Here is a 22,333-nt window from a genome sequence, read left to right as displayed (position 1 = left end):
GTAGTCACCGCAGTCTCTTGAGTGTGCTGAGACTACTGGCAACTCTGGGAACCACGGAAGGCAGCTCAGCCTGGAGGGGCCCCTCACCAGCATATGCAGACTGTCTTCTTTTTCCCTATGCAGTAGCTCTTTCACCCACAGATGCCCATGGTCCTATGGTAGAATATAGTGAGGTTGCTGCAGAAGGGACCCGCCTCCCTTTTCTGTCCTGGATCCCTGCTCTGTCCCTCAGCTGCTTCAGGAGTCCCAGCAGGGTGGCTTCCTCCACCCACTACTACTTCCACACAGAGGCATCAGAGCACTCAGTGTGGAGAAGCAAGACCTGAAGGGAGTGGGCCAGGCCCTGGGCAGTACAGAGGCTGGCTCGGGTTTTGTGGACTGGTGAGATGACCTGGCCTAGCTGCCTCCCTAGATCTGCATCCTACCAGGATCTACCTTCTGGGGACCTCCACCTGTGGGCCTGAACCAAAGGTGGAGGAGAAGATACATTCAGATCTGAGAGTAGGGCAACTGTAAATGCAGTGTCCAGGTTCAGGGAGCCTATTCAGGCAAAGCAAAGGACTCTCAATACAGAAGGGGAAACAGGCTAGAGGGTGGGCAGGTAAAGTTCTGGAAGGCACTGATTATAGCTGTTAGGGGCATTTCTGCCATCAGGGGCTCCTTATTGGACTCGACCAGAGCGTATGGATAAGAAACTGCTGGCTGTGCCAGCTGCAAACACTGTCCGCTTCCGCTGCCCAGCTGCTGGCAACCCTACCCCCTCCATCTCCTGGCTGAAGAACGGCAAAGAATTCCGAGGGGAGCATCGCATTGGGGGCATCAAGGTAGGTCTGGGGAAGGGGGCCTGGGGGTGGGCGGCTGGAGACGACGTATATCCTGCATCTACTCATGGACGACCTACCTGCAGCTTCGGCACCAGCAGTGGAGCTTGGTCATGGAAAGTGTGGTGCCCTCTGATCGTGGCAACTATACCTGTGTGGTTGAGAACAAGTTTGGCAGCATCCGGCAGACGTACACCTTGGATGTGCTGGGTGAGGGCCAGGCCGGGTGGCTAAGGCAGGGCATCCCTGGGCCCCTTGGCCCACTGCCCCTGACCGGATTGCCTCTTGCAGAGCGCTCCCCACACCGGCCCATCCTGCAGGCTGGGCTGCCAGCCAACCAGACAGCCATTCTGGGCAGTGATGTGGAGTTCCACTGCAAGGTGTACAGTGATGCCCAGCCACACATCCAGTGGCTGAAGCATGTGGAAGTGAATGGCAGCAAGGTGGGCCCTGATGGCACACCCTACGTCACTGTGCTCAAGGTAAGCTCTACCACCAGCTGGTGGCTGGCTGGCTGGGTGGGTGGGTCAGTTGGGGCTGCCCTGGCCTTGGCCCATGTGTGTGTCCCTCTTGGCTGAGGGATATGTTGGGATTTACTGAGGTGTTGGAGCTTCTAAGAAGGGGCAGCTTAGCCCCAGTGTGTGTCACCTGCTCTGAGCTCCAGGCAGGTTCTCTGTTCTTGTGCCCTGCCATGGGACTTGGCTCTAAGGGCTGAGCCTGCCGAAGTCTTCTCTTGGGTGACAGTTATGGTGGCCCAGGGCAGGAGGATGACTGCTGAGTTATTACCCTCTGAACCCCAGGGGACTGGCTAGACTCTCTCCAGCCGTCCTGGATGGGCTGGTGTCATCTGCTTGCATTTAGCACTGGCTCTGTCCTGCCCTCCCTCTGCCTGTAGCATGTTCCATACCAGAGTCAGGACTTTGTGACACTGGAAGCTCAAAGAAAATAGCTGTTGAGAGACAAGGAGGTCTGGTTGGGGAGGGGAATAGGGACTTGTTGGAACAGGAATCCTGGCTGTTGAGAAAGAGGCCACTGGGGTCTTGTATGATGTGTGTCACACACCATGGGTGTGGATGTTCATGAGAATAAGCTAGGCACCCTAAAATGATCCCTGGGGTGAGGATTTAGAGGCTGTGGGTTACAGCTTTTCTCTCTCTCTCTCCCCCTTCCCTCTCTCCTCCTCCACTTTCTGTATATGTATGTATGTAAGCATGTATGTGTACCTGTGATGACAGACGTGTGTAAAGTCACGCCTACCACTGCCGCAATGAGCCGCCTCTCCGGGCAGCTTTCCAGGTGTTGCTGCCCAGGCCCCTGCCCATCTTTGGGGAGCTCCCTTGCCCTGCCTCATCCTCACATCCTTCTCGAGCTGGCTCGGGGTGTGCCTGAGCCCAGTCTCTTGTCCCCGCAGTCCTGGATCAGTGAGAATGTGGAGGCAGACGCACGCCTCCGCCTGGCCAATGTGTCGGAGCGGGATGGGGGCGAGTACCTCTGTCGAGCCACCAATTTCATAGGCGTGGCTGAGAAGGCCTTTTGGCTGCGTGTTCACGGGCCCCAAGCAGGTAACGACTCTGTCCCATGCCTGCCTGGCACGCTGAGCTCCAGCTTTAACGCCCAAGCCGTGCACATGCCTGCATGCCCTGCACAACCCATCCTGCTTGACCCTGCCTGTGGCTCGAACTCTACTTGTGATGCCTCAGCAAATACTGGTAGCCCCCAGTTACCACTGACTGACTGTTTGCTTCAAAGCCCCCTCCCCCAAGGCCTATGCTGTCCTCTTGCATCCCCCTCTTGGATACTCAGATCTTTAGAGCCTGTTAGGGGCCACGTCCTGCGCTGTGTGTGAGCATCGACCTTCCACCCATCTCCAGCTGGCTAATGCCTTCTGGCTTCCCATCTGTACATCTGTCTGCCCGTCTTTTCATCTGCTTCTCTCCTGTTTCTGCACTAACTCTGCATGCTGCCTTCGTGTGGCACTGTGTTGCCCACCTGCCTGTTGCTCACCTTGGGACAGAGGTCTCGCCACTGGTGGAGGGACTGGCTTCAGGCTCAGTGACTCCGTGCAGGAGACAGAGGGCCCTGGGCCTCCGTGGCTGTGGCAGGGCCATGGTGGTGGCCGAGGTTGTGGTGGTGGCGGCGGCGTTTTCCTTGCAGCCTGGCTGGATCATCTCCATGTGGACTGCTGGTGGTACCCGCAGGGAGGTGTTGGCACTGGCCTATCGCGCTCTGTTCTCTCTTTGTAGACTGCAGGCGCTAACACCACCGACAAGGAGCTAGAGGTTCTGTCCTTGCACAATGTCACCTTTGAGGATGCGGGGGAGTACACCTGCCTGGCGGGCAATTCTATCGGGTTTTCCCATCACTCTGCGTGGTTGGTGGTGCTGCCAGGTACTGGCTTCTGCTGCTGCTCATGCTGCACCTGTCCTCTTAGGGTGCTGTCTCTGGACATGCCAAAGCTGCCAGGAACTGCAGGAGGCCCCTTATGGCTTATTGCTGCCCATCCTGTGGAACTCATCCAGGCCTTGTGCTTGGTATGGGAACATGACCTTGCCCTATCTTGGTCCTGCAATGGCCTCTTCATTCTCTAGCAGCCCCCCCCCACACAGTCCTGATATGAGGCTCTGGCATTTCCTGGGTGCCTGGGTAGCAGTGTGGGTGCTTCTGGCTCTGCTGGGCTTCTCTCCTGGGTTTCTCTCCTGGGTTTCTCTCCTGGGTGTGTTCCCTGCTGACTCTCAGATTTTTTTTTATTGTACTATAAGGTGAGTGGGGGCCATCAGCCCCTCCTCTCCAAGTATCCCAGGTCCCTTCCCTCCCCCACTGGTGCCTGTGGTTCTGGCTGGGGGAAAGTTTGAAAAGGCTGGATGAGGCCCCAAAATTTGTATCTTTGCAGCTGAGGAGGAGCTGATGGAAGCTGATGAGGCTGGCAGCGTGTATGCAGGTGTCCTCAGCTACGGGGTGGGCTTCTTCCTCTTCATCCTGGTGGTGGCGGCTGTGACACTGTGCCGCCTGCACAGTCCCCCAAAGAAGGGCCTGGACTCTCCCACTGTGCACAAGGTCTCTCGCTTCCCGCTTAAGCGACAGGTAACAGAAAGTAGATACCAGATTTTGAATTCCCTGTCTTTCCTGCCTTTAGTCTCCTATCGTCCCAGCAGGGCCTGGGGCCTGCCCAGAACATACTTCTCTGTGGCTGTGTGGGCTGATACCTCCTTATCTCTGATCTCCATATGGAGCTCAAGTTACTCTGAGGTGGAAACATTGTTAGTAGTCTTCAGTCACCACTGTATAGAAGTCAGAGCAGCCAGTCCTTTTCTTGGTCCCACACCTTGCCTCATAGACTTGACCTTGCCACCCTGGAGGCTCTACCACCCCACCCCTTTTCCAATGCCCAGCTCACGTTGTGTGGTACCAACCTGTCCTGATGACCCAAGCAGGTGTCCTTGGAATCTAACTCCTCTATGAACTCCAACACACCCCTCGTCCGGATTGCCCGGCTGTCCTCAGGAGAAGGTCCTGTTCTGGCCAACGTTTCTGAACTTGAGCTGCCTGCTGACCCCAAGTGGGAGCTATCCAGGACACGGTCAGTGGTGGTGAGGGACAATATGTGCTTGGTGGGGTTTAGTATATACCTGGTGGGGGTTCTGGGCTTGGGGGCTAGGTGCCTACAAGGCAGGGGCCTGTTGGAGGTATTCCTTAGATACTCCAGGGTGAGGTTTGAGGGGTCATTCTTTGTCTTCATAAGCTCATAAGCAAATGCCCCTAGGGCTTCTGAGATACAGTGGTACATGACCCATGAGGGCTGGGGGCACTGGGCACACACTCATTGCCTCTGTTTCCATGGTCAGGCTGACACTCGGCAAGCCTCTCGGAGAGGGCTGCTTTGGACAGGTTGTCATGGCAGAAGCTATTGGCATTGACAAGGACCACACTGCCAAGCCTGTCACCGTGGCAGTGAAGATGCTGAAAGGTGAAGAGGGAGGGAGGTAGAGGGGGTATTTCAGGGCTGTGAGGCCATTGGTTGACACCCCCGTTTCTGGCACAGATGATGCCACTGACAAGGACCTGTCGGACCTGGTGTCTGAGATGGAGATGATGAAAATGATCGGGAAGCACAAGAACATCATTAACCTGTTGGGGGCGTGCACACAGGGTGGTAGGTCAGGCGGTAGGCGGGCTCGCTGGTGGATGGGGCTCCAGAGTCTCACAGCATCTCTAAGGTGCCTGTGCTTACTTCCAGGGCCCTTGTATGTGCTGGTGGAGTATGCAGCCAAGGGCAATCTACGAGAGTTCCTACGGGCGCGGCGGCCTCCGGGCATGGACTACTCCTTTGATGCCTGCAGGCTGCCAGAAGAACAGCTTACCTGCAAGGATCTAGTGTCCTGTGCCTACCAGGTGGCACGGGGGATGGAATACTTGGCTTCCCAGAAGGTGGGCAGAGACAGGGCCCAGGCCTAGTGGGGCCTCTCTGGGTGGAAGAATGGGTGATAGCTTGCCTGAGCTCGGAAATGGCACCTTAGCCCAGGTTCCTTTTGTCTCCTCAGTGTATTCACAGAGACTTGGCTGCCAGAAACGTCCTGGTGACTGAGGACAATGTGATGAAGATCGCAGACTTTGGCCTGGCGCGAGATGTGCACAACCTGGATTACTACAAGAAGACCACAAATGTGAGCCCTGGTCCTGCATGGTTGGGATGTGGGGCCTCATCAGGAGGCCCCACGCAAGATCCAACACCTCTCCCTCTGCCCAGGGCCGGCTACCTGTGAAGTGGATGGCACCAGAGGCCCTTTTTGACCGAGTCTACACCCACCAGAGTGATGTGTATGTGTCCCCACGTAGGACTGGGGTAGGGAGATCTGAAGACAGGCAAGGCATGAGTCACACTTGTGCAGCCTTCAGGGTCCTGGTCCCCTCATTGGGCCACCAGCACAGTCCTGGCTTCTCCTTACCCTGTTGCCCCACTTTGCCCATCAGTGGTTTGTCCTGGTGCAGGGCTGCTGCAGTAAGCGGCCAGGAGTAACAAGCCTTCTGTCCTCATTCCCCTGCAGCTGGTCCTTTGGTGTCCTTCTCTGGGAGATCTTTACGCTGGGGGGCTCGCCGTATCCTGGCATCCCAGTGGAAGAGCTTTTCAAGCTATTGAAAGAGGGCCACCGCATGGACAAGCCAGCCAACTGCACACATGACCTGTGAGCCTTGCTCATTCCTCTACCCAGTCCCTGGGGTGGCAGGATTCCTATCAGGGCCCTTGGGATGTATAGGGGACTGGTGGCCTGGGGTGAGGTGGGGATGGGCAGCAGGCCAGGGACCCACAGCTGTACTTGGCACAGGTACATGATTATGAGGGAATGTTGGCATGCAGTGCCTTCACAGAGGCCCACCTTCAAGCAGTTGGTAGAGGATTTAGACCGCATCCTCACTGTGACATCAACTGACGTAAGTGTCACTCAGTCCTGCCCCCTCTGAGGTTGCCTTGCTTACTGTGGGTGTTGCTCCTTGGAGCTCCAGTGGAGGGACTGACTTTAGGGGGCATAGCCTGAATATAGATGGTGTGGGATAGAAGGGGGGTGCATGCTAAGAGAAAGTTCTGACAGTCGTGTCCACCAAACAGGAGTATTTGGACCTCTCTGTGCCATTTGAGCAGTACTCGCCAGGTGGCCAGGATACTCCTAGCTCCAGCTCGTCCGGGGATGACTCTGTATTCACTCATGACCTGCTACCCCCAGGCCCACCCAGTAATGGGGGACCTCGGACGTGAAGGGCCAACAGTCCCACAGACCAAGCCCCAGCCAATGTTTACGCGGACCCTAGCCCGCCCTGCTACTGCTGGTGTGCAGTGGACTCTAGCCAGCCCAGTGTGATGGGCCAACAATAGACAAGACTTCTGCGTGTTTATCCTTGGCTCCTGGGTGCAGAGGCCCCTTGGGAACATGCACTGCTGTATAGTGATCTCCTGACTGGCCAAGAGCACCAAATGAGAATGTAAGAGGGGACCACCCTGTGCAACCCTGGGGTTCTGGCTCCCTCATTCCCCGCTGTTACCTTACAGGGACCATTGTAGAGAGGGCCAGACTCCATGTCCAGAGTGGGCCTTGGCCTTTTTGGTGCCCAAAGCTGAGCCTGAAGGGAGGCTCTGCTCTATGTGGCAAGCCTCTCTCCTATGTGGCACCTTGTGCCTGGGGGTGAGTCATAGCTAGACACCTCCAGGCTGCTTCCCATCCTGTCCCTCAGAGACAAATTACGGGTACCTGAAGGGGGGGCCATAACGTCTATCAGAAAGGTTTATTCCAGAGGAAAATGTACATTTATATAAATAGATGTGTATGATATATATACATACATATATATAAGAATATCTATATGGAAAAAGGCAAAGCTGAGGCCCAAGTGAGCAAGGTATTCCATGGGGCTCACTAGTAAAATGGCAAGAGCAGGCTGAGAAGCAAGGGGCTTTTCTGGCACCGCAGTTTTGTTTGTACCTGGACCTGTATATTTGTAAAGCTATTTATCAACCCTCAGAGCTCCAGTCCCCGACCCCAGGTTCATAGCATTTAGTCCCATGGTATTGCAGAAATTTTAAGTTGTAACTTATTAACAGCTGAAGATGTTTATGCTGAATTTAGGGAGTTGCTGAGAGCGTGCATCTGGCTTCCACCAAGGCTGGACCGTGGCCCCCTTGGTGCTTGAGTAGCTCCTAGTTAGAGCTGGCTCCAGCAAGCATTTTTTGTTGCCTTTGGCCCTCTTTTGTGGGGGATTAGATTTATATAGGAACTTTCTTTAGGAGATTTTAAAAAATTTCAAGGTGAACTGGTATTTTTCATACAGATTATTCTAATTGCTATGTATTCCAGGCAGGAGCCTGTGCCCAGGGAGGGGTTGGCCCTGCAAGAAGGTTCAGATGTTAATAGATATGTTACAAGTTTATCTATCTATAATTTATTGAGTTTTTACAAGTTGTTTTGCTGTAGGCTTAACACTTCCTATACAATGCTTCTAGACTTTTATAGCCTAGACTGCTACCATTCAAAGTTTGGGAGACAGTGGTGAATGCAGTTTTGTTACTTTTTGTACTGTTACTGGGCCCTAGGCTTGGGTGGCTGGCTGTCCCTTGCCTGTCAGCCAGCAGGGTCAGGACAGTGGCTCAGGGTGATTTTCTTAGGGCCTAGGACATGGTTTGTCAGCCCACACTGGCAGATGTGGTTTTGTTAACACAGCCAACTTACTTTCCAAAAAATAAAGATAACTGGTTCTGATTTCCGTGAATGCCTCGCTTTCTGTTTTTAGACCTGTACAGCTGTGTCCTTGTTGCCTGTGGGGACAGGTTCTGAGGTACGTCCCCAGGGGAGGAGGGATAATAGCACCTGGGGATTCAGCAGCCTCTGGGTGGTCCCTAGAAGAAAGTGGTAGTCCCAGGCTCCAAGAGGGACTGTCTTTGCTTTTCCTTCTCAGGGTAAGGACAGCTAAGGTCGGGTGGCCCAAAGTGGCAGGCCGGTCAGGGTTACCAGTCTAGAGGTGCTGAGGACAGGATGCAAGGAAGTTGTGTCCATAGGAGGGGACCATGAATATGTATGTGGAGGAAATGTTCTGGGTCTCTTCAGTCCCCTGGCTGTCCTGACAGAAGGGATCTCATGAGGACAGTGTGCTTAATTATATTTGAAAGTCCTCTGGGGAAAAGGCAGGTAGCCAAACCCCTTGTTTAAGCAATCTACAGTTAGCCAGGCATGGTGCAGACATGTGTTTAAGGCAGAGATGATCCACATAATGAGTCCCAGGACAACGTGTAGACAACTTTGTGTTTCCTTCCTGCATCCATTTTGTTTGTCCTACTTTCTAATCTTGGGAGAAGACCTGGGGACTGAATGAATGTGCACCCTTGTTCCACCCTTGCTAGGACCAGGCCCACCTTCTAGGTGAGGGCATTTTTTTAAAAGTCAAGATGACTTGGTTCTAGACTGAAATAGAAGCTTGAGGATCTTAGGGAAGTACTGGGTTTTAGGGGAAACTGTAGGCCTTGGCTCTCTGTTAGTTACACACAGCAACATCTTGAGGGGCATCAGATAGTTTCAGGGACTCAGAGCTACACAGACACATGATGATAGTGACTAGGCAGAAGGCAGTTAAAGGATCTGACTAAAGCCTGCAGAATAGCGTGTGTGCATAAATCAGCACGTGTGTGCAAGTATGTGTAGGAGTGTGGCACCAGGAGGATGCATTCTTATCCCTGAAACAAGCTCAACTACCCAAGAAAGCTGTGTAGCAGCCTGTAGCGCCCTCTAGTGTCATTCTGAGCATAGCTTTGTATGGTAATCTGGAAGCCCTTTTCAAGTCCAGGGCTCTTGGCGATCTAGGGAAAGCTAGCACCAAGGGGTTGGTTCACGGGGGCAGGAATGGTCCTGAGAGGGGCAGGGGCTCCTAGGTCAGGCTGCTGCACCACCAGGGTTTCCTGGGTGGTTACTGCCCTGTGAGAACACAGTAAGTGTGGCTTTATGTCACCAAACACTGGATTTGCACTCAAATCTCCCATGACCTAAGTCAGGTTCCTTTTGCTGCGTAGTCTCCTTTGGAGGAAATCTATTCCACTGCCGTGCCTTTTGAACATGAGTAGTAATGATGGCGGATGGTTTCCTGGCTTGCTCTGTCTAGTACCAGGAACAGGCTGGCTCCCAGGAAACTCCTGCTTACCGACACTGGCCTGTGGCTGGCTATCATCCTGGGTTGGGGTAGGTCCTAGTGTTCTGAGGACCAGCAGCAAGAATTCTCTTTAAGTTGCAGAGATGACTCTGGTTTATTTAGAGTATTTACTGCTAGCAGAGGACCCGGTTTTATTCCCAACACCCACATGATGGTCAAAACCATAACTCCAGTTTCAGGGGATATAACCTTGGTCTGTGGGCATTGGATGTACACATGGTACACATACATACTTGCAGGCAAAACAGATAAAATAAAAAGAAAAAAAAAGTATCTTCCCAAGAAGCGAAGAAACAAGTTGTGCGTCAAATGTCCTGTTTTTCCGGTGAGAGACTCAGGCATGATCACACCTCCACTCCCTGGCACACGAGGCTTTTCTCAAGTCATGTAGGGACGGGACTTGAATTTACTGTCTAAGTCTACCTCATCTGAATGTTTGCTTTGTTCTCAGTATAGCCATGGGCATGCTGTGCACTTTAAATGACTGTCCTTCCTCACCAACAAGCAGTTCCTACCCTTGCTCTTAGACTTGTACTTCTTGAGCCTGGGGACCAATGTGACCTCAATCAAGCATTTTAGAAGACACCAAGAATGGCTACAGGAGGACACACTACATTTTGGTGTCCTGGGCTCAGGGCAGCAGTCACTGATGAGATCAGAAGATGAATTCTGTAACTTTATCCTAACACCCAGATCCTCCCAGCTAAGGTCCTAAAGCAAGCACATGGTGGGGCTTGGGGAACTGCCTCCACCAGGCTCATTGTCCTCCACACATCCCTGGGGCTGGATCCTGTCTCTGGACTGAACAGTAGATTCTGTGTGGGCACAGACCACATTTCCCTGGGATTCACCAGCCAAGGTCCTAGCCCCCGCCCACCCTGTACAGCTCATGAGAAGAAAAGTTTGGGCTGTGAGCTGACTAGTCTGTGGTCGTCTGAGCATTGGCGGGCTGGGAGAGCCTGGTTAGGTGTGGAAACTAGCAATGTGAACACACCATTATACAGCAGACAAGTCATCAGTGGTACTTTATTCAGTCAATTCCTTACATCAAGGTGTTTAGAAAATATCATCATGCAGCCTGCTAGCCCCATAGGGCCCTGAATTAGCCTAGAGTCTTAAGAAGTCCTTCCTTGTCAGATTCTACAAAACAGGGTATACGGGCTTCCTCAGATAGGTCCCACAAGCCATGATCTTGGAACCAAGGCTTGAACCCCCAAATGTGAGCTGGTACTCACCTAGGGGCTGAGGGGAGGGTCAAGACCCACTAAAATCTAAGCACGCCTGGTGGCCACAGCACAATCATTAGAGTTTTAGGTGGTTTGAGTTTCCATTCAGTTTCTTGAATAGATTGCTCAAGGTTCAGAAGTTATCACTCTGGGCTGTTCCATGAACATGGAAGATGTCTACACATGACTTAGCTGGAGGCTCTGAGACCCCTGGAAGGCAGAAGAGGGTACAAAACTTGTTCCTCTACCATGGTCCTAGGAAGCACAGCCCAAGACCATGAGGATGGCTTTTAAGAACTGCATGGTGCCCTTCACATTTAAGATGTTGATAGTCCAAAAGGAGCGTGGAATTTAGGTGCCAACTTCCCAGATCCTGTGTGGGAAGGGGTTTTAGAGTGGAGAGAGGAAACACCAGACTCTTGGGTTGAAACTTTAATTTCATTTAACAGGTGCAGACATCTCAGCTCCTGAACATATGCTTTGGGCAAGTGCTGAGGTGCAGGGCAGTTACGACAGATGAAACACGAACTTTCAAATGCTCAGCTTGAGTATAGTTCTCAGTCCTGGATCTGCCATTTCTTTTTTTAGGGGTGGTGGTGGTGGTGGTAGTGGTTCAAGACAGGATTTCTCTGTGTGGCCCTGGCTGTCCATCTGCCTCTGCCTTCTGAGGATTAAAGGCTGCACTGCCATCACTGCCTGGTGGATCCAGTGTTTCTAACCCTGACCCAGCTGTACTACTTAAGGTCAAGCAGTGAAGCAAACAGATGTGGGGACAACTCCAAAAACCAAGGGAAGCATCCACTGGTAGACCTTCTAGCACATGTATTTGCTAAGGTCCTGCAGTGGGGTGATGGCGTGACCTGTGAGGACAGAGTCCAGAGTGGCGGTTAGAGGGACATCAGGGAATTCCTGAGTCAGCAGCAGCCAGCACAGGCCAGTGACAGTGCCCAGTAATACAATAAAGGATGAAGATGATGGGCAGACACAGGACAGGCTCCAGAGGGCTGCTCATAGGAGATACCCTCTATTGTGGGGATACACTTGGTAACCATAATCTTGTCCTTGTAGAGACACCAGGATTCAGCTGTGACCATGAAGTGACTTCCACTGTTACTCTGCACAGGTTTACATGCAAGAATCATCTTATTCCTGCATAGCATAATGTGTTTCCTTTAACAGTCAAGAAAGAAGTTTCAAGAAACTGAAAGGTCCATTCTGCTTGCTGCTTCTCTGTACATGTTCCAATTCCTGTCTGGAGTCAAGAATTTTTTTTTTCCTGGATAGGGTCTTGCTAAGTAGCCCGAGCTGAACTCATGATCTTCCTCCCTCTGTGCTCCAAGAATGGGGTTACAATGTGAAGGTGGTGGTGAGGCCGCAGGACACCCAGCCCTGGCCTGTCCAAGGAGCCATTTCCAAATGAGAAAGGCTGGCGGCCACTCAGCAAAGAGCTCTAGGTCATCGACTCCGAGGGGTGCCAGTGAGCTGTTGGTAGGCAGGGACCACCATGTGGACAGCTCCGTGGCATCACTCCTTGGTGGCTGGTGTCCAGCCATGAGCATTTGTGCTAACGATGTTGGAGCCTCGAGCCAACAACATACAGAAATTCCCCCATGAAGCCCCATCTTGCACATTGTCCTGGGAGATAGGACTTGAATTTTATGTTAAAAGCCACACAAAGCCTCAGGTATATTCAAGTTGCAGACATCAGTTCTATCCCCTGGGCCTGCTCAGCAATGTGGATGCCCAACAGAAAAGATTTCATTTTCTTTCTTTTTTTTTCGGGGGGGGGGGAGGGGTTGTTTTTTCGAGACAGGGTTTCTCTGTGTAGCCCTGGCTGTCTTAGAACTCACTCTGTAGACCAGGCTGGCCTCGAACTCAGAAATCTGCCTGCCTCTGCCTCCCAAGTGCTGGGATTAAAGGCGTGTGCCACCACTGCCTGGCAAGATTTCATTTTCAAAGTCTTCTTCAATGTGTGTCACCCACTATATGAGGAATTACTCATGAATTAGGTGGACAGTCAGATTTAGTACTAGTCAGTTAAAGAATTATTAAGTGGAAATCAATGGTAAATTGAGAGTGCTCTAGTCAAAATGCCTCGGGATCCATACAGGACACAGACACTGCTGTCAGGGACCTGCAGTTAAGACAACTGTGGAGGTGTGTGTGAGCAGACAGATCTACGTACACTGGCATTTAGGAATCTCAATCCCTCAGACTGATGGCAGTGTCTTCAGAGCAGAGTGGCCTGCATTTGCATTTGACTAACTCCTACCCCACAGCCTATGAGGACACGCAGGCACATCCTCTTGGCTCCACACAGGTGCTTGGGGTCCAGTTGGCTTTCACTCTCCTCTCACAGGATGGAGGCTCGCTCCGATCCTGGTCCTGTAAGGACATACACAGAGACACACCTTCCTAGCGAGCCTGGCCAGAGCCATCTCTGAAGCTAGAGGTCAGTGTGGGGCTAGGGTCCTACTGGCAGCTGTACCTTAACCCAGGGTTAGAGCCGGTTAGTACCACACCACGGCAGAGTCCAGACACAGCCACCCTTTGGCTCCAGCCGGACTGAATCTTCGTGGAATGATGAAAATTAAAAATGGCTTCATTATGGAAGTTTTTGATTTATTCCAGACAAAATATTAGATTTGCCACTAAGAATCAGCGCAAAGCAGTCACTGTGTCACGCCACCGTGCTTGTGGGGCCCAAAGTCGGCAGCTTTAATTCTTCACTTCTGCCGCCTCTTTCTCAGCCTTTTCCTTGGCCTTTTCTTTCTCTTCCACCTTTTCTTCCTTCTCTAGTGTGGCCACAATTTCGGCTACCTGGGTGGTAGAAATCTGAACATCTTCTTTGTTCACCAAGTCGATTACCTACACACACAGGGGACGGAGACTTAGGAGGGACTCCACCACTTAATCATCTGCTGACCCTCAACAGCTCTGGGACACAGCACCTGACTCCTCCTCTGAGCTTTCCCCTTAGCAGGGCACTTGCCATTTTACTGCATGCTATGGGTATCTGGGCTCCTCCTGCCTCTCTGGCACTCAAGTCTCAGACCTCCAAGGGCCATAGACTTCACAGCAAGGGTGTGGCATCAATTCCCTATTCCAGCCAGCATGGCCCTGCCACACTACTAGAAGCCTTGGACCTGTCCTGAACATGGCTTCCCTGGTACAGCAAGGGGTGAGCATTGGGATACATCTGCTTCTGCCATGTAGCCTGAGGGGAGAACATGAAAAAGTCTCAGAAGTATGTCTAATAGTACCTGTTTTAAAATGGAACTAAAGGAAATTAACCAATATTTCCGGCTATATATACAAAAGTCACAAACTTGCCAGGTGTACTGAGAACCATGATGACAGTGGCAATTTTTTTCCTTCAAAACCATGACTTATAATTTAAGTAGGTCCATGAGAATTTGCAGGTTGGAATCCAGACTTCCCCTAGAGGCTGGCTCTTGACTCACATCTTAAGGGCTGATGTACCTGGAGCTTAGCCACTATCCCTACAAGCTCTACCTACTCAAGTGTCTCTCAGGTCTCAAGGAGTCCTGGCAGAGGTGTTTACCCTTTTCCTCAGATCTAATAGGGATGCAAGGTCCTATGGTAGAAAACAGTTTAAGGCGGCAGGCTGGAGCGTACCTGCGGCAGACCAGGGGCATTTTCTTATCTCACCAGTATGTCTGGAACTTTAGTAACTTCTTAATTCTAATGTGATTTCAAATGAGAGCAAAGGGCAAATCTGACCTCCTAATAGTCTTATTTTTTTTCTTTCTTCTTTTTTTTTTTTTGTTTTTTTTTGAGACAGGGTTTCTCTGTGCAGCCCTGGCTGTCCTAGAACTCACTCTGTAGACCAGGCTGGGCTCAAACTCAGAAATCCGCCTGCCTCTGCCTCCCAAGTGCTGGGATTAAAGGCGTGTGCCATCACTGCCTGGCTAGTCTTATTTTTAAAAGGATTTATTTATTATGTACATTGGTGTTTTGCCCGTATGCATGTCTGTGAGGGTGCCAAATCCTCTGGAGCTAGAGTTTCAGACTGTTGTGAGCTGCCATGTGGGGTAGGAATTGAACCTCTTTCCTCTGTAGGAGCAGCTAGTACCCTTAACTAAAGCCCAAGCCATTTCTCCAGACCCCCCAATATTCTCTCATCTCTGAGTAAGCAGCTCCTCCACAAACCCCGGGCCCAGGAAAGTAGCCATGTTGGCTGGCTCACCTTAACAAGGTCATCGATGTTGATATTGCCATCCTTATTTTCATCCAGGGCTGAGGTCAAACTGATCAGCTTGTGTTCTGGAATGTGCTTGATTTGCTTCATGGCGCTGAGGAGCTCATTGATACTGATGACACTCTCCCTGGGGAGTGCAGTCTGCATGTGATATTGGCCAGGTGCTTGGTCTCATGCCTTACCCACAGCTCTTCCCATAAGCTCTGAGTCTAGAGCCATGCACGAACTGGAAATATCAGCATGACTTCTCCCACAGTGAGATCCTAAGCTGCTTTCCCTTCAAGATGCAAGACTAGCATGGACATGTACAAAAAGCATCCTTGGATGCTGGGGAGGTTGCTTAGCAGCTGTCAGTGTTCTTACTACATGAGGACCTGAGTTCAATTCCTCAGAACCCATGTAAAAAGCTGGTAGGGGTCACACGTGTCTATAATCACAGTGCTTTTGGGTGAGGGCAGGCATAGGAAGATCATAGGCTTGGAGGCTGACAGCCTCCAGGTGCACATAAGCATGTATACCAGCACACACACATGCTTATACATATAGCATATATACAAATACCACACTCACACATAAGCTCATGCATACCACATACACACACACATACACATAAAACTGAAAAAAAATTGAGGCTGGAGAGATAGCTCAGTGGTTAAAAATGATTATTGCAGCCGGGCAGTGGTGGCGCACGCCTTTAATCCCAGCACTTGGGAGGCAGAGACAGGCGGATTTCTGAGTTCGAGGCCAGCCTGGTCTACAGAGTGAGTTCCAGGACAGCCCAGGCTATACAGACAGACCCTGTCTCGGAAAAAAAAAAATTAGAAAAACGATTATTGTACTCGCAGAAGACTTGAGTTTAGTTCCCAGAACCCATGTTGGGTGGCTCACGATTATCTACAATTCCAGCTCTAGGGGATCTGACACCTTCTTTTGGCCTCCATGGGCACCACACACATGTACATATCCCCACAGTGGGGAGCACCACCATGTCTTCCAGGCCACCAACAACCAATTCAAGGACCTAGAGTAGAAGCCAGGCCTGGCTGTAGCCACCTGGCCTCACTGTGGAGACTATGGTCAGGACCTGTGGCAAGTCCACTCATAGCTGGGTTACAAAAGCATGGCGTGTCTCACCGTTTGCTGGTGACTGCTTAGCAAGGCAGAATGTCCACAATGGTGTTATACCAGGGTTAGAAAAGGGAGGAACCAGGAGAAAGCCTGACAGTTTGAAGAATCAAGAGCCAAGTGGGGTTCAGACTAAAGCTCAAAAGGATGGGAAGAGGCAGATCTCATCTACCTAGGAAAAGCAAGCATGGAGACATAGAACTGAGCTGTGACGAAAGGAAATGTAAGAGCAAAGACCTCTTGTAATCCTGGCTGCCCCGGGCCTGAGGTGAGGTGGGCAGGTAGAGGCCAAAGAGATACACTCTGGAATCCGAGGCTTACGCACTCACTCACCCTGTCGGAGAGCTCTCATCCAGGCTGAGCTTGCCATTCTGTTGAGTGGTCTCCAGCTGTGCAATCAGGCCGTCGATCTGTCCAATCATCTGCTGCACCCGCTTCGACAGCCTCTTGCTAGCTGTGGATTCTTCTATGAACTTCTCATCACCCGTCTTTGAAAGTTCCTTCTTGATCTCCTGTAAGTCCTAATTTAAAAAGTTTATCCAAAAAAGGAGGGAGGGTTCTACATTAATTTGAACTTAAAAATTAAGTCATTACTCTGCACTGGGATGTGGCTGGGTGCACAAAGTACTGTGCACAAGGTCCTGCGTTTGGCCCCAGCTCCACAAAACAGGAGTCAATTGAACAAAAGAATTAAATTCAGCCTTAGAAATTGGAGAATCTTATTTCCCTCATGCAAATTTATTCTTAATAATTTATTTTTATAAGTTCAAACTTTTAAAATCTATCCTGAATTTCAACTTCCTTTGTAGTTAGCAATGAATAAATACAAAGGCTCAAGGAAGCCTAAGCACCGTCTTCTTTACATGGGTCAAAGATCGCAGGGCTAAGAGCAGGGTGAGGAGCAGAGGGGAATGAGGCACTGCCTTGTCTGGTGAAAAATGTAGTTTCTGGTGGAGAAGTCACATAGCCAGAGGGGACCACCACAGGGAAGATGAGAAAGAGAAATTGATTTTTAGCAACAATCTTTAAACCATTACTTTCCCAGCAGAGTGGGGATAATGGTATTGTTACCTCAGAGTAGAAAACAGTGACTGCTGGGCTGAGGATGTAGTTAGAGAAACAGCTCTTATCTAGCATGCATAAGGCCCTGGGATCAATCCTAGCACCATGAAAGAAAGAAAAGGAGGGAGGCAAAGAAGGAAGGGAGGGACAGAAGTGCCGTGGAGGGCCCTGAACAGAAGTACGATTTCAAGCATTAAGTGACTAAGCTGTTCCCACGACACCTGGGTTCTGATAGCTATCACTATCTACTTAGCAGCAGCCAGGGTCACATCTACCTACACGGTGGCCCTAATAATCTCCCTACCTTCTCTAGTGTCAGCCTGGGCCCTGAGCAGCTGCTGGAGGGCCCCCTCCAAGGGTCCGTCTCCCCGCAGTGCACGCCCACTCACCTCACTGTAGTCCTGAATGTCCTCCTTCAGCAGCTCCAGTTCCTCCTTCTCCTTGGTCAGAGATGACTTCTGCTCCTTTAGCTTGGAGCAGGCATCACTGAGGATGTCAATCTCCTCCTTGGTAATTTCTTCTCCCTGGAAAGAAGTAAGTGAGTAGACAAACCTAAGTCTAGGGAGCAAACAGCTTCTGCTATTCCCTAATGACGAAAGCCTTCTTGTGCACACCACAGGGCAAGCACTTAAGGACAGCCTCAAGTGAGTTGCAACTCAGCTCTGAGCTATGCTGGCTATAGCTCTTGTCTGTATCTTCTTGGTGTGCAAGTAGAGAAAGCATACTGGTTATCCCCAAATGCTCCCTTATGTTTCCCAGGATTCCATCCCCAGGCCTGCCTTTCACTCTATGGGACAGCCTTTGTTTTCTAGAACGTTATAGGAGAGGGATTACCAGCTCTGCTTCTTTTCATCAATCACCTATTTTGATGTCCAATGGTAAAGTATTTCTAATCTGGACAGCAACACCGTAACAGCTTTCTCCTTAGTGCCTTTCAGTAACTACAATGACAGCTGCTGTGTATAGGTGTAAGCAGCCGATAATAGGGTATAAGTTTGCTGCTTTAGAAAACCCTTAAAGTGGTTTCCAAAGTGACCCAGGTCTTTCTCATCCTCACCAACACTAGATGGAAGGCCACATTTTTCTGTTTTGTAGCACTGGGCACTGCGCCTACGGTCCTGAACATGCTATGTAAGGAGCACACTATGTACGCACCCTAATGGAACCACATCCATATCTCTCCTCAGCCTTATCTTACATTTTTAAAAGATTGCTTATAAGTATGGATATGGGTGTGTTTTGCCTACATACATGTCTATGTACCACATGTCTGCCTTGTTCCTGAGGAGACTAGAGAAGGGGGCATTGGTTCCCCTGGACTGGAGTTATAAACAGTTGTAAGCTGCCATGTGGGTGCTGAGAATCAAATCTGGGTCTTATGGCAGAGCAGGCGGTGCTCCTCCTTTCCTGGTCATGTAGCTCACCTTCAAACCTTCCAGTACAGGTGCCGTATCCTTCAGTACCTCTGAGGGTAGGATCACATCAGCCATCTTGGGCTGAAGCTCGTCCCCTGGCCTCCCAGGGACAGTGGCTTCTGCTACTTCTGGCTGGATCTCCTTCTGAAATGTAAGCAGTACCACACTGTCACCTCGGTCACCTGGCTTTGGTTCCACACTCAGCATATCGCCCTGACAGGTCACACTTGGAATACTCTGCAGTGACAGGGAGACTGACTGATCAATATCTGGCAGCAGTAGCTCGCTTGACCCATGATGAGCCAGCCACCTGAGGCCACCTCAACAGACTCAGTCAGAGCATGTTGCTCATCTCTGGGACTGGGACGAGGTGAAGGGATGCACATGGATAACCCAGGCAACTCCAAGCTCTAGAGCATTACAGCTTCCTGCAGCTTCTGAGACCACAGAAGCCAAGAGGTGAGCACAGTCATGGGCAGTGAGCAGCTGACAGGATAGCAACCCTGAGAAGGTGGATCCCTTGGTGACTCCCTACTTGGTTGCTAAGCTGGCCCCTCCTATGGCAATGGTGACCAGAGAGTTAGATGTCACATCATGTCTTGTATTGAACTGTCCCTGAGAGCTATAGCTCTACAGTCAAGCACTCCTGTGTCCTTGAACCACTTTGACCCCTGCAGAGAAAGACAGGATAGGCCTGAGAGCCACATACACAGCTACAAGACAGGCTCTAAGGACTTGGCCTGGTACAGGTTTGGGTCCCACAGAGTGTCTGTCAGTCAATGCAGGCTGCTCACCACAGCCTCAGCAGCTCTCTTTAGTTCTTCCAGGTGTTCTTGCTGGATGGCAGCCTCTTCCTGCAGCGTGGCCTCCAGCTTCGCCTTGTTGTCTATCTGTTCTCCCTCCACCTCTGCTGCTTTTACCTGAGCCTCCTTTGCCTTCAGAGGGAAGGAGAAAGAAGAAGGTAACTGTAGTGAGCCTGAGGTGCCAAGGCCTAAAGTGCCCTTCCCTCTCTCTGAGCAATGTTACCACCCAGCCTTCATACAAAACAACAGAGTACACAACAGCATGCTGCCTCCTGTGTTTAGAGGTCCTAAAGGTAAGGTTCCCCATCCATAGAGGACTGTTTGAGTTAAAGAATAAGGAAAAAAATAAAAAATAATGCATTAATTCAGATCTGCCACCTTGGCACTGCTGTGCCTGAGGTGGTGCTATATGGGAGGCTGGGAAGGGAGACAAAGCAGGGAGCTGATGAAGAGGACAGGAAGACCAAGGTCTCTTGGAAAAGCTCCCACAGCTATGGAGGAGAGGGTCCCGTCCCAAGCCCACAGAGATAAGGAGTCAAAGGCTCTTCTGACAATACATACCACAATTTCCGGAAGCGTCTGCAAGGTGGACTTCAGCTGGTCAGCAGGTGAGAGGGTGTCTGGGAGGTACATGGCCCGGGAGAGTATGAGCAGTGACGTGGGGATCTCGTGATGCAGGTGTAAGTCCAGCCACTGGGAGCAAAGCACAGTCACTGGGCATGCTGTCCTTGCCTGACCTGTGCCTCTCCTACAAGGTGATGGACGCCCATCCCACAGTTTCCTTCTGTGGCTCTGGTTTACTTGAGAGATACAGAGTCTGGGTGCCACAAGCAAACATGACTGGAGCCAATAGTTTCATTAAGTCACTAAAAGGCATTTTTCAAAGATGGTATTTCAAAATATCTTTCAGGGGCTGGAAAGAGCCCTTGCTGCTCCTGTGAGGACCTGGGTTCAGTTCCTAACACTCACATGGCAGCTCACAACTCTTTCTAACTCCAGTTATGGGGGACCTGACACCCTCTTCTGGTCTCCATGGGCACTTGCATGCATGAGGTATACAAACATGCATTTAAATACCTACACAAATAAAAATGGATATTAAAAAATATACCCAATATATTTAATATAAAGTGTACACATGCATACCTTTCAGTAAACTGAACAACTGATCATCAGCTCCAGTTACCTTGAGAATGGTCAGTGTGCTCTGAGTTTAAAAACAGGCTGGTACACTGGCCCAGGAATGGTGGTGCTGACCTGTAATCCCTGCTCTGAGGCAGGAGGATCACACAATCTATGGCAGTCTAGGCACTTAAAAAATAATAACAGTCCTGGGGTATGATACACACATATATATACATTATATGGTACCTATTCCTATTTGTAACTTTTATTCATGTACATCTATTTATTTGGAGGGGTGGCAGCACAGCCATAGTGGCATGTAAACTGAAATCAGAGAATGGCATTTGGGAGTCATTCTTCCCTTCTATTACATGGGCTCTGGAATCAAACTCAGGTGGTCAAACTTGGGCCACCTTTACTCATGGAGCTATCTTACTAGCCCATGTGTTTAGATATAAATAAAAATAATTTTAGAAATGCTGAGGCAGAAGGATACCCAGAAATTTGAGGCTAGCCTGGGCCTTTTTGGAGGGCAGGCTGGATATGGTGGCTTAAACCTTTTATCTCAGCACTTTAGGAGGCAGGGGTAGAGGTGAATGAATCTCTGTGAATTCAAGACTGGTCTAGTCCACACAGCAAGATGTAGGACAGCCACGGCTACACAGTGAGACCAGGTTTCATATAACAAACAAGATTTTAGAGGCCAGAGGCTGTGGCTCAATGGCAAAGTGTTTCCCTAGCATATGTGCAGCCTTCGGCTGAACCTCCAACACTACGTAAAAACAAACTGAAGGCTGATGAGATGGTCTAGCAAGTAGAGACATTCCATCTCCCACTCCCACGACAAGGCAGGGTTTCTCTGTGTAGCCCTGGCTGCCCTGGAACTTACTCTGTAGACCAGGCTGACCTTTAACTGAGAGATCAGCCCACCTGCTGAGTGCTGGGATTAAAGGCAAAACCACACCTGGCTTGATACATTTGTTTATAGACTTTATAACTTGAGATTGAATTCTAGATCCCAAAGGTGGCCTGAGAACAGATTTCTGCAGTTGTCCTCCGACTTCCACACAAGAACATAAAATGAGCTCAGGTCTGCATGAGCTTAATGCCTATCAGGGTACTTGACAGACACCAGGACAACCTCCCAAGTAGACAGACAAGGCTGTTAGGTTTTGTTCACACACAGGGCAACAGATGAGAAGAAGGGCCAGAAAAAACAGCTCAGCTGTTAAGAGCACTTGTTCTGGTAGAGGACCTAGGTTCTATTCCCTGCACCCACATGGATGGTTAACAATTGTCTGTAACTCTAGTTCCAGGGGACCCAACACCTTCTCTTAACTTCCTAGGGCATGGGAATGCACGGATGCATAGTCAGATGCAGACAGACCAGTCGTACACATAGAGAAGAGTAATAGATAGTGAGAGAAGATGCATCTAACCCTCAAGAGACTTGAGGGAGGTCTGCTGGGGTGAGAGTGGAAGTGTGGGAACATCCTCTTGGAGGAGTCGGGGGAGGAGGAGGAGGAGGGATGGGATGGGGAGCAGTCGGGGGTGGGGGAGGGGTGGTGGTGGACCAGGAGGGGGATGAAGACTGGAGTGTAAGAAGTGATTAAAGAGTTAAAAAACCCCAAGTCTGAGGATAAAACATCTTTGAACGTTTGAGATAAATATATTAAGTGGAAGGTGGGCATCTACTCATCTTATACACGTGGACAGTACACGGGACAGTGGGCATCCACTCATCTCACACACGTGGACAGTACACGGGACAGTGGGCATCTACTCATCTCACACATGTGGACAGTACACGGGACAGTGGGCATCCACTCATCTTATACACGTGGACAGTACA

The 22,333-nt window shown here is 50.5% G+C and overlaps 2 protein-coding genes across 9 annotated transcripts in view; one reads left to right on the top strand and one right to left on the bottom strand.

Moving 5' to 3' along the window:
• The window catches only part of Fgfr3 (fibroblast growth factor receptor 3), a 15,716-nt gene extending 7,641 nt beyond the window's left edge, over positions 1-8,075 (top strand). For 2 of the 7 annotated variants that reach the window (XM_028758036.1, XM_028758042.1), the window contains 14 exons: positions 655-824; positions 908-1,031; positions 1,113-1,303; positions 2,233-2,383; positions 3,712-3,908; positions 4,253-4,398; positions 4,664-4,785; positions 4,861-4,971; positions 5,056-5,246; positions 5,360-5,482; positions 5,566-5,636; positions 5,864-6,001; positions 6,143-6,248; positions 6,424-8,075. In XM_028758036.1, coding sequence (XP_028613869.1) covers positions 655-824; positions 908-1,031; positions 1,113-1,303; positions 2,233-2,383; positions 3,712-3,908; positions 4,253-4,398; positions 4,664-4,785; positions 4,861-4,971; positions 5,056-5,246; positions 5,360-5,482; positions 5,566-5,636; positions 5,864-6,001; positions 6,143-6,248; positions 6,424-6,570 — 1,988 coding nt within the window. In that variant the 3' untranslated portion in view covers positions 6,571-8,075. Of the gene's footprint in view, positions 1-654; positions 825-907; positions 1,032-1,112; positions 1,304-2,232; positions 2,384-3,064; positions 3,210-3,711; positions 3,909-4,249; positions 4,399-4,663; positions 4,786-4,860; positions 4,972-5,055; positions 5,247-5,359; positions 5,483-5,565; positions 5,637-5,863; positions 6,002-6,142; positions 6,249-6,423 lie in introns of all 7 variants that reach the window. The other 5 variants (XM_028758041.1, XM_028758040.1, XM_028758037.1 and 2 more) reach the window with 5 other exon arrangements.
• Positions 8,076-13,330: 5,255 nt separating this feature from the next.
• Letm1 (leucine zipper and EF-hand containing transmembrane protein 1) overlaps positions 13,331-22,333 on the bottom strand; it is a 34,685-nt gene continuing 25,682 nt past the window's right edge. The window contains exons 8-14 of one of the 2 annotated variants that reach the window (XM_028758242.1): positions 19,918-20,049; positions 19,348-19,488; positions 18,563-18,697; positions 17,528-17,662; positions 16,410-16,597; positions 14,940-15,078; positions 13,331-13,597 (exon numbers count right to left, since the gene is read on the bottom strand). In XM_028758242.1, coding sequence (XP_028614075.1) covers positions 13,448-13,597; positions 14,940-15,078; positions 16,410-16,597; positions 17,528-17,662; positions 18,563-18,697; positions 19,348-19,488; positions 19,918-20,049 — 1,020 coding nt within the window. In that variant the 3' untranslated portion in view covers positions 13,331-13,447. The remainder of the gene's footprint in view (positions 13,598-14,939; positions 15,079-16,409; positions 16,598-17,527; positions 17,663-18,562; positions 18,698-19,347; positions 19,489-19,917; positions 20,050-22,333) is intronic. The other variant, XM_028758243.1, reaches the window with a different exon arrangement.

The sequence above is a fragment of the Grammomys surdaster genome, unplaced genomic scaffold (genome assembly GCF_004785775.1).
Source record: "Grammomys surdaster isolate TR1022 unplaced genomic scaffold, NIH_TR_1.0 126187, whole genome shotgun sequence".
Lineage (NCBI taxonomy): Eukaryota > Metazoa > Chordata > Mammalia > Rodentia > Muridae > Grammomys > Grammomys surdaster.
Note: the sequence above shows the minus strand (reverse complement) of the source record. Positions and strands in the feature narration are given on the sequence as shown.